Source organism: Oncorhynchus clarkii, chromosome 27 (genome assembly GCF_045791955.1).
Source record: "Oncorhynchus clarkii lewisi isolate Uvic-CL-2024 chromosome 27, UVic_Ocla_1.0, whole genome shotgun sequence".
Taxonomy (NCBI): Eukaryota; Metazoa; Chordata; class Actinopteri; order Salmoniformes; family Salmonidae; genus Oncorhynchus; species Oncorhynchus clarkii.
Genome location: NC_092173.1, coordinates 39,673,743 through 39,685,075, shown reverse-complemented (window position 1 = coordinate 39,685,075; position 11,333 = coordinate 39,673,743). Strand labels below are relative to the sequence as shown.

Below are 11,333 nucleotides of genomic sequence, written 5' to 3'. Positions count from 1 at the left end.
CCCACAGCATCACCGTTTACATCCCACAGCATCACAGGTACACCCCACAGCATCACAGATTACAACCCACAGGGAAGGGCATCACAGCTTACACCCCACAGTATCACAGTTGAAACCTGTTCAGGATAGGGGGCAGTATTTCCCCTTTGGATGAATTGCGTGCCCATAGTGAACTGCATCAAAAATCTGTCCTAAATTGCTAATATATGCATAGTATTATTATTATTGGATAGAAAACACTCTGAAGCTTCTAAAAGCGTTTGAATTATGTCTGTGAGTATAACAGAACTCACAGGGCAGGCAATCTTCAAAACTAGTTTTGGAATCCTGAAAGTTGGGGCAACTTTCAACTTTGACGCCTCCCTTCCCAACAAGTTATGGATCTGGAAACACTTCCTATGTCTTCCACTATATGTCTTCTTTCAGTAGAAAGTGGAATGGAGCATTTGCTGTGAACTTTGAACTAATGGGAAGAAAAGTAGTAAGTGTCGCAAAGATTGTCATGTGCTTGAAGGCGCATATGAGTTACGAGTGCTTCCTTTGTTCCAATCAGCCTCAGATGAACATGGATGTCCCGGTTGGAATGATATTCGATCTGTATGATTATAACATCCTGAAGATTGATTCTGCACTTAGTTTGACCAGTTTCGTGGAAGTTTTGATGCCAAATTATCCTGGACCAGAAGTCATTTTTTGGGCATTTGAGCTGAAAGTGGTAGCAGATGCTGCTACATGGACACTAGAATTGAACAATATGAAACAAAACGATTTATTGTTGAAGTAGGACTCCTTCCACTACATTCTGATCAAAGACCATCAAAGGTAAGGGAATATTTATGTTGTAATTTTGTATTTCTGTTGACTCCAACATAGCGGAGAATTATTGTTACGTCTGAGCGCCGTCTCAGATTATTGCATGGTAGGCTTTTTCCGTAACGTTAAAAAAAATGTGACACAGCGGTTGCATTAAGCACCAGTGTATCTTTTTAATTATATGTAGAACATGTATCTTTAGTCAAAGTTTATGATGAGTATTTCTGTTATCTGGCGTACCTTTCTATAATTCCTCCGGACATTTTTGAGAATTTTCTGAACATGGCCTCAATGTAAACCGAGATTTATGGATATAAAATGCATATTATCGAACAAAACATAAATGTACTGTGTAACATGTCATATGACTGTCATCTGATGAAGATTTTCAAGAGGTTAGTGAATTTTTTAAATTTAAATCCTGCTTTTGTCATTTTTAAAATCTGACACGCTGGGTAGATGAACAAGGTGTTTATCTTTCATTTGAGGTATTGGACTTGTTAATGTGTGGAGGTTAAATATTTCTACTAATATTTTTGCATTCCCTGCGCCACCGTTTCAGCTGAACGGGGGAGATGTAGTTCCCGTAGGGGAACCCATAGGCTTAACACGTTTTAACAACCCACAGAAAATGGCAACACAATTTGCACCCCACAGCATCACAGTTTACACCCACAGGGAAGATTATCACAGTTTACACCCCACAGGGAAAAGCATCACTGGGAAATACATAATACAGACCAGATCAAGCACCTTTCATTGACACACTAAAGGGATATGGAGGCAGGCCAACAACACACACACACACACACACACACACACACACACACGCACACACACACATACACACACACACACACACACACACACACACACACACACACACACACACTTACACAAACACACACACTCACACACACACACACACACAAACACACCTCCAAAAAATGACATGCCAATGACACTTCTTAAATATGCATATTAATATTCTTGTTACTATTTGTAAGGAAACACTTTGAAGTTTGTGGAAATATGAAATTAATGTATGAGAATATAACACATTAGATCTGTTAAAAGAGAATACAATGAAAAACATGCATTTTGAAATGCAAGAGAAAGGCCATACTTTCAGATAGGAGTCTAGGTGTCATTTAGATGTTGGCCACCAGATGGCACCAGTGTGTGTACAACGTTTCAGACGAATCCAGTGAAGAATTACATTACTGCACAATACTGTGCCTTGCGAAAGTATTCGGCCCCCTTGAACTTTGCGACCTTTTGCCACATTTCAGGCTTCAAACATAAAGATATAAAACTGTATTTTTTTGTGAAGAATCAACAACAAGTGGGACACAATCATGAAGGGGAACGACATTTATTGGATATTTCAAACGTTTTTAACAAACCAAAAACTGAAAAATTGGGCGTGCAAAATTATTCAGCCCCTTTACTTTCAGTGCAGCAAACTCTCTCCAGAAGTTCAGTGAGGATCTCTGAATGATCCAATGTTGACCTAAATGACTAATGATGATAAATACAATCCACCTGTGTGTAATCAAGTCTCCGTATAAATGCACCTGCACTGTGATAGTCTCAGAGGTCCGTTAAAAGCGCAGAGAGCATCATGAAGAACAAGGAACACACCAGGCATGTCCGAGATACTGTTGTGAAGAAGTTTAAAGCCGGATTTGGATAAAAAAATATTTCCCAAGCTTTAAACATCCCAAGGAGCACTGTGCAAGCGATAATATTGATAAGGAAGGAGTATCAGACCACTGCAAATCTACCAAGACCTGGCCGCCCCTCTAAACTTTCAGCTCATACAAGGAGAAGACTGATCAGAGATGCAGCCAAGAGGCCCATGATCACTCTGGATGAACTGCAGAGATCTACAGCTGAGGTGGGAGACTCTGTCCATAGGACAACAATCAGTCGTATATTGCACAAATCTGGCCTTTATGGAAGAGTGGCAAGAAGAAAGCCATTTCTTAAAGATATCCATAAAAAGTGTTGTTTAAAGTTTGCCACAAGCCACCTGGGAGACACACCAAACATGTGGAAGAAGGTGCTCTGGTCAGATGAAACCAAAATGTAACTTTTTGGCAACAATGCAAAACGTTATGTTTGGCGTAAAAGCAACACAGCTCATCACCCTGAACACACCATCCCCACTGTCAAACATGGTGGTGGCAGCATCATGGTTTGGGCCTGCTTTTCTTCAGCAGGGACAGGGAAGATGGTTAAAATTGATGGGTTACAAAGTATTAACTTAAGGGGGCTGAATAATTTTGCACGCCCAATTTTTCAGTTTTTGATTTGTTAAAAAAGTTTGAAATATCCAATAAATGTCGTTCCACTTCATGATTGTGTCCCACTTACAGTTTTATATCTTTATGTTTGAAGCCTGAAATGTGGCAAAAGGTCGCAAAGTTCAAGGGGGCCGAATACTTTCGCAAGGCACTGTATGTTGTAGTAAGTCTGCTAGGTGTTTGCCAAAATCTGCCGAATTGGTCAATTGATATTTGTTCAAGTACTTAACTATAGATAACATACAAAAATTATATGGTAATATATATTATTTAGTTTACACACTCCCAGAAATGTCATACATGATGGATCATTAGTTTATACACTAACTTTCACACATCTAGATGGCCGGGTGGGGTGGGTGTGGAGCCAGAGACAGAAGTGGGGTCAAACTGTAGAACCCAGTTCCTACATTTGAACATAAAAATTGATTTTTATCAAACAAACTTATGCTACATTTTATCTCTGGGACCCTCAGGATGACAAGTCAGAGCAAGATTACTGAATGTAAGTACATTATTTACCTTCAGAGGTGAATGTATCAAACCAGTTTCTATGATAAAAGTGTTTTGTTGTTGTGCACTCTCCTCAAACAATAGCATGGTATTTTCTCACTGTAATAGCTACTGTAAATTGGACACTACAGTTAGATTAACAAGATTTTAAGCTTTCTGCCCATATAAGACATGTCTATGTCCCAGAAAGTTGGCTGTTATATACAACGTCATTCAAGTTACATTAGCGGACATTAGCAACAACAGTCCCGGTTTAGGGGCACCCATCTTGTAGAGGGTAAGAATCTTACCCTTAAGAATCATACTATTTTTTTCAATTTTCACCTAAAAGGACATACCCAAATCTAACTGCCTGTAGCAAGGATATGCATATTCACTCGCCCGCTTAAGCCAGCTGCACCAATGTGCGGGATGAAACACCATTCAACTGATGTCCTAAGTCAGCCTACAATCAATGAGCCAAGTGAAGACCCCCCCTAGGCCAAAAAGTCCCGTAACACGGTAGACGCAGGGCCAATTGTGCCTTGCCCGATGAGACTCACAGTTACAGCCCGTTGTGACACAGCCTAGGATCGAACCCGGATCTGTAGTGACGCCACAAGCACTGAAATGCAGCACCTCAGACCACTCAGGAGGCCTGTACACAACTTGTTTTATTAATATATTGTCCATAATATTCAAACACACATTTCATTCACACTATATTTGACATTGCTTGATCTAATATTTGTATATTTCTTAATTCCTTGTTGTTGTTGTTGCATGAATTGTTTTGTATTGTTATCTATTACTGCACTGTTGGAACATAAGCATTTCATTACATCTACAATAACATTTAGCAAAATATGTGTATGCAACCAATCAAATGAGATTTTATTTTCATTTGTGTGTGTGTGTCTCTCGATTCATCCCAGCCTCATTATTAGCCTGGAGCTAGAGAACCCTTAACAGACACCAAGAAATAAACTGGTACATCTGTGAAGGACGGAGAGAGGGGGAGAGAGGGAGAGAGAGGGAGAGGGAGAGGGAGGGAGAGAAAGGGAGTTAGAGAGAGAGAAAGATGGAGAGAGGGAGAGGAAGAGAGTAGCGAAAGAGGGAGAAAAACAGCTCCCCTACAGGACTCATGGTGGAATAACGTGGTGTGTAATAAATCTTTCAATTAAATTCAAAGGGTTTTATTGGCATGGGAATCATATGGTCACACTGCCAAAGCAAATTAAATTGATTATAAACAAAAGTGAGTGAATTTTCAAAGGAACAGAGACATTTCATACGTCATATTATGTCCATATACGGTGTTGTAACAATGTGCTAATAGTTAAAGTACAAAAGGGAAAATAAATAAATATGAATATGTTTTTTAGAATGGTATTTGTTCTTCACTGGTTTCCCTTTTTGCGTGGCAACAGTTCACATATTGTCTTTCTCTGACACTCCCACATCTCATCTCCTACCTGCAACTCTGACCCCCCCCCCCAACAACCCTCCCCCTGCCTCCCCTACCCCTGCAATCCCTCCACCCCGCATTCCCCCGCCACCTCACCCCAACTCCCTCCCCCTGCAACCCCCTGCCACTCCTCTCCCTGCCATATAGTGTCAACCTCCAATGACACTATAAAAGAGAGGTAAAGAGAGTAAGAAAGAGAGAGAGGGGGAGAGACAGAGTACAGCTATGAGGGTCAGGCAATATATTAACCTTTACCTATCTATAGTAATGATACTGAACTCCTCATCTCTGAGCCTTCTATTGAACTACTCCTCTGCCTCGTCCACTTCCTCATCCTGTCGTCTGCGGGAGCATTTCAGTCTGAATGGAATGTACCAGAAGGGTGATGTGATTCTGGGAGGTCTGTTTGAGGTCCACTACTTCACTGTGTTCCCTGAGCTGTCTTTCACATCAGAACCCCAGCAGCTCTACTGTGAGGGGTGAGTATTCATCTACTGGACTGGACTGGACTGGATGTGTGTCTGCACCTCTCCTAAAAAGGACAGATAGACATCCCTACTATAAGAAGCCTCACTATGATCAGTGTTAACCAACCCTGGTGCCGGAGACCTACTGGGTTCTTGTTAGATTGGTGAATAGTACATTGCGGTTTCAAAATATATGTGAATAAATTGTGTGTATTCAATTGTTTTCTATCATTATTCCTGTTTTCTAAGCAAATTTACCTTTAAGATAAAGCTATTTTATTATCTATCCTTGACAAAAGTAACTTGTTTTCTCCTCTCAACCCCTTATGACAACACTCTCTCAAAAACCACTTAAGAGGTGCACAGGGTTCAACACCTCTAGAGCGATTTAAAACATTTACAAATTGATTGAATGTTCCTTTTCAGTTTTACCAGTTGTGGTTTCCAGCAGGCCCAGACTATGGCGTTTGCTGTAGATGAGATCAACAGAGACCCTGACCTTCTGCCAAACATCAAGCTCGGATACCAGCTCTATGACGACTGCCAGAAGTTGGGAGTATCGCTACGTGCTGCCCTGTCATTGGCCAGTGGGACAGAGAAAGAGTTCTTATTGGATGAGAATTGTTCTGGGTCACCCCCGGTGCTAGGGATTGTGGGAGACCCAGGGTCCACAAACTCCATCGCCATCTCCAGTGTCCTAGGGCTGTTCCGGGTTCCCATGGTAAATCAGAAAGAATAGAAAGATGACATCATTATTGGAAATGTCCTTCTTGTATTCCAAAAGCACACTTTGAGTGAGAAACAGCATGTTTAGGTCTTAAATGTGTCTAGGTATGAAACATTTCTATTATATTAATTCATTGAAGAATAACAAATTAATAATTGTATATTTCTCTCCCTCAGGTGAGTCATTACGCCACGTGTTCCTGTCTGAGCGACCGGGGAAAATACCCATCCTTCTTCAGAACCATCCCCAGTGATTCCTTTCAGGTCTGTCTCTAGAAGGCTACAATGACATGATTACACAGTGAACCGTCAGCTCCCATGTATACCCACTATACACTTCATACTGTGTAATGGAATTACAATTAAAAAAACGTTCAATCATTTTTTTTTTAAAGATTAGATAAGGTTAAATAAAAGGTGACAAAAAATAATGTATTTAGTTTATGTTGATCTCTCTATACTCTCCAGTCTCTGTAATAACACCAGTAATGTCTAATCTCTGTTGATGTGATCTCAGGTGCGAGCCATGATCCAGATCCTACGTCGGTTGGGTTGGACCTGGGTGGGACTGCTGTTCAGTGATGATGACTACGGAGTTCATGCTGCCCGGTCCTTCCAATCAAGCCTGGCCGAGTCAGGGGGCTGTGTGGCCTATTCCCAGGTCCTGCCCAAAGACAACCGCCCCACTGAGCTGCAGAGGATCGTGGGAGAGATCAAGAGCTCCTCTGCTCGTGTGGTGGTGGTGTTCTCCAACGAGGCCTACTTGCTCCCTCTGGTGGATGAGGTTCAGAGATGATTTTATCTTGACAGTTGATCTAAAATAACTCTCTTACAATACATTCACATTTTAGTATCAGAGGCTCTAATGCAGAGAAATTTACACTTCATAATAATATTAGTAATACCATTTAGCAGATGCTTTTATCCAAAGACACTTACAGTCAGTGATGTGTGCATATATTTTACATATCGGTGTCCCTGGACAGTTAGTGCATCCATCCTAAGATATCTAGGGGGGGACAACCACACATCACAGTCATAGTAAGTATGTTTTATCATCAAATGCATTCTACAGCCCTAACAGCCATAACAGCTGTAGGATGTTACTCTCACAGACAACAGTGTATAAAAGTGTTACAGCGTATTATCATTGGGGTGGTCTGATTATAAAGTATAAAACCTGTTTTACAAGGTGGTGGTGCAGAATGTGAAGGGTCTCCAGTGGATCGCCAGTGAAGCCTGGACCACCTCCTCTGTGTTTCACACCCCCCGTCTCATGCCCTACCTGGGGGGTACCCTGGGTATCGCCATCCGTCGTGGAGAGATACCCGGCCTCAGGGACTTCCTGCTTAGCATCCGCCCCGACGACCAACCTGACAATAACCCTGGAAACAACATGGTGAAGTAGTTGTCTTTTAACTCCAACAATTTATTTAATTACTTTATACATTATGTTTAAAACATTTAAAGGGCTACTTTGCCTGTAAATTCTACAATACAGAAGAAAAAAACTAGTGTTCCTCTAAAACATTTCCTTCTCTGTTCTGATAAGGTGAGACAGTTCTGGGAGGCTGTGTTTGGGTGCAGGTTGGAGCCCCCAGCAGGTTGGGTGGAGGCTGGGGGTGATGTATGTACAGGTCAGGAGGACCTGAGAGATGTCGAGACCAACTGTGGGGACGTGTCTGAGCTCAGGCCGGAGTATAACGTATATAAGGCAGTGTACGCCCTGGCCCATGCCCTGCATGACCTAATGCAGTGTGTGCCAGGGAGAGGACCTTTCAGTGGGAACCGCTGTGCCAGCCTACAGAGACTGGAGCACTGGCAGGTGGAATATATTCCTACTCAAGCACACAAACACTGTTTTCTAAGTCAAGCCCCCTGACTTCATACTGTCTTTTGTCTACATAATCTCCTCCTCTTCCCTCTGTTCCCTCCATCCCTCCATCCCCCTCCTCTGTCCAGCTGGTCCATTACCTGGAGAGGGTTAACTTCACCACAGGGTTTGGTGATCGCGTTTCTTTCGATGACAACGGGGACGCCCTGGCCATCTATGACATCCTGAACTGGGCGTGGCTCCAGGACGGGAGTGTTCAGGTGGAGAATGTGGGTGTGATTGACGAATCAGCCCCCGCAGGACAAGAGCTCACACTGGATGAGGACAGAATTTTCTGGAACTTTGAGTCAAGAAAGGTTATTTGTAAAGTTATATAGCTACAGAGCATATTTCACTACTGCAACAGAAACAGTGTGAACTTATACCAATGTAGGGCAAAGAAGCATTAAATATGGGTGTGTAAATATGGGAGTATAAATATGTGCGTATAAAAGTCTTACATTCTCCCTGCTAGGACGTCATTGTAAATAAGAATTTGTTCTTTAACTGACTTGCCTAGTTAAATAAAGGTTAAATGACCCCTCTTCCTTCGTCCTTATAGCCCCCACGATCAGTATGCAGTGAGAGCTGTCCCCCAGGGACCCGTGTAGCCAGGAAGAAGGGGGAGCCTGTCTGCTGCTTCGACTGCATCTCCTGTGCTGAGGGAGAGGTCAGCAACACAACAGGTCAGTGAAATTAATATAATTTAAAGTATTTGAGGGTGGTTTTGGGCTGATGAAAAGGTTGTCCACATTTTCTTTGTCTGTCTTTCTGGCAGACTCGGCCGAGTGCTTGAAATGTCCAGAGGACTTCTGGTCCAGCCCGGAGCGTGATCTCTGCATCCCTAAAGGGGTTGAATTCCTCTCCTACCAGGAATCCCTGGGCATCTCCTTGATGACCGCTTCGTTGTTAGGAGCCCTCATCTGTGCAGTGGTCCTCGGAATCTTCACCCACTACCGGAACACGCCTGTTGTCAAGGCCAACAACTCTGAGCTCAGCTTCCTGCTTCTTCTGTCACTCAAACTCTGCTTCCTGTGCTCGCTGCTGTTCATTGGCCGGCCCCGACTATGGACGTGTCAGCTGAGGCATGCAGCATTTGGTATCAGCTTTGTTCTCTGTGTCTCTTGTATACTGGTGAAGACAATGGTGGTGCTGGCTGTGTTCAGGACCTCTAAGCCTGGGGGGAAGGCAAGCCTGAAGTGGTTTGGTGCTGGGCAACAGAGAGGAACAGTCCTGGTTCTCACCTCATTCCAGGCTGCTATCTGCACAGCCTGGCTGGTTTCAGCCTCTCCAACTCCACACAAAAACATGCGCTACCATAATGATAAGATTGTATATGAGTGTGTGGTGGGGTCGGTAGCAGGGTTCGGAGCGTTATTAGGCTACATCGGCCTCCTGGCATTCCTTAGCTTCCTCTTGGCTTTCCTGGCTAGGAATCTTCCAGACAACTTCAACGAGGCCAAGTTCATCACCTTCAGCATGCTGATCTTCTGTGCTGTTTGGATCTCCTTTGTCCCTGCCTACATCAGCTCTCCTGGGAAGTATGCAGATGCTGTGGAGATATTCGCCATCTTAGCTTCCAGCTTTGGCATCCTGGTGGCGCTGTTCGGCCCAAAGTGTTACATCATCCTGCTGAGGCCAGATAGGAACACCAAGAAGGCTCTGATGGGCCGGGCCTCAACCAAGACATAGGGAGAATCTTCGTTTCCTTTCCTTGATTTCTAACGTCCTCTCTCCTCGCTTTCATCTCAAAACCAATTAGATTAGAAGGTCAGGATGGGCGGGATATCTAACCTTCTCATTCATTAGGTTTTGAAAAGGAGACCGAGGAGAGAGGACACGAGGAATCACGGAAATGTAATTGAGATTCTCCCATAGGCTCAATGCCATAACAGCAGTTTATAGTGGATTCCTCTTCTCGTCTTCTTCATGTCCTCTGTGCTGATCTGAAATATGAACACTAGGTGGAGGTACTATGCCTGCTAGGGATTTGCTTCACAATCTGTCATGCAAAGAAAGGAAAGGAGATGTAAATGTATAGTAACAGAGTTTGATGGTCTCAAATAGTTTAAAGTAGCTCCTTTTTGTTTTCACTTCTGTTTGTAGTTTGATGGCAATAAATTAAATTAAATCAAAGAGATTTTATCATTTCGTTAGCACTCTAGTGATATGTAGTAGCATGTTATTGATTATAATTATGATGTTCTGTGACTAAATATTATTTCCTTGGCCTGTTAAGTAGGCTTTGAATGTATTTAATTTGTCTGTGTGCGTGGCTTTAATCTTCTATGGGATAGGTTATCCCCGATGAGTGGGTTTCTGCATCGAAAAGATTTCAATTTAATCATCACATCGTGTGGAACAGCTTAACTTCCCCGTTCCTTCTCAAGGATTCTGCTGCCACACTTATTCACCAATGAATTAATTATTCATTAATGCACATTTTCATTTAATAAAACAGTTTGACCTGAAAGGAGTTGCTTGAATGTGTTTTTATTGAACAGTTGAAATTTAGCGATATATTTTATTAAAATTTCAGGAAACTGTGTCATATTGGAATAGAGAATTACACACCTCATAAAATGTGAAAGGAGAAAACAACATTTTTCATTAACTATATCTAATTGAACTGATTTGTTTTCAGAACTGACATTCAGGGGAGAAATGGATATCATTAAAATCTATTGAAAAGAAGAGTCATATTGTGATTCAGAGGAAGACTTACTAAGTGTTGATTCACTGTTGACTAACTATTGATTCACTGTTGACTGAACCATGAGTCACTGCTGACTCACTTTTGAATCATTAGAAACATACACTCCCAGCAGGGTAGAAAAGTCCTGTTCATTTGTGTCCATCAACTTTAGGTATTGTCTGTTAAATATGTAACTTGCTGGTAAGTATTATACAATGTATCATGTAATTCCTTGTTAAGGTTTTACCATACAAAACAATAGTGAGATGGTGTGATTAACTAAACACATTGAAGACTATATTTGGACATCATATATTTCTTGGTGGTTTCTAAATTGGACATCATATGTTTCTTGGTGGTTTCTAATTGGACATCATGTATTTCTTGGTGGTTTCTAATTGGACATCATGTGTTTGTTGGTGATTTCTAATTGGACATCATGTGTTTCTTGCTGGTTTCTAATTGGACATCATGTATTTCTTGGTGGTTC

General features: G+C 42.1%; 1 protein-coding gene across 1 annotated transcript; it reads left to right on the top strand.

Moving 5' to 3' along the window:
- Positions 1-5,349: 5,349 nt before the first annotated feature.
- LOC139385933 (extracellular calcium-sensing receptor-like) lies at positions 5,350-9,840 on the top strand. Its single transcript, XM_071131232.1, has 9 exons — positions 5,350-5,561; positions 5,976-6,270; positions 6,453-6,539; positions 6,793-7,059; positions 7,468-7,674; positions 7,828-8,100; positions 8,238-8,465; positions 8,711-8,834; positions 8,927-9,840. Exons 1-9 carry the CDS (start codon positions 5,350-5,352, stop codon positions 9,838-9,840), a joined length of 2,607 nt encoding a protein of 868 aa, XP_070987333.1.
- Positions 9,841-11,333: the final 1,493 nt, after the last annotated feature.

Excerpts from the sequence above, each read along its gene's own strand:
- LOC139385933 (XM_071131232.1), top strand. The coding sequence starts at position 5,350 with ATGATACTGAACTCCTCATCTCTGAGCCTTCTATTGAACTACTCCTCT. Across the intron at positions 7,060-7,467 it reads TGCTCCCTCTGGTGGATGAG|GTGGTGGTGCAGAATGTGAA; the intron begins GTTCAGAGATGA and ends CTGTTTTACAAG. Across the intron at positions 8,466-8,710 it reads GGAACTTTGAGTCAAGAAAG|CCCCCACGATCAGTATGCAG; the intron begins GTTATTTGTAAA and ends TCGTCCTTATAG.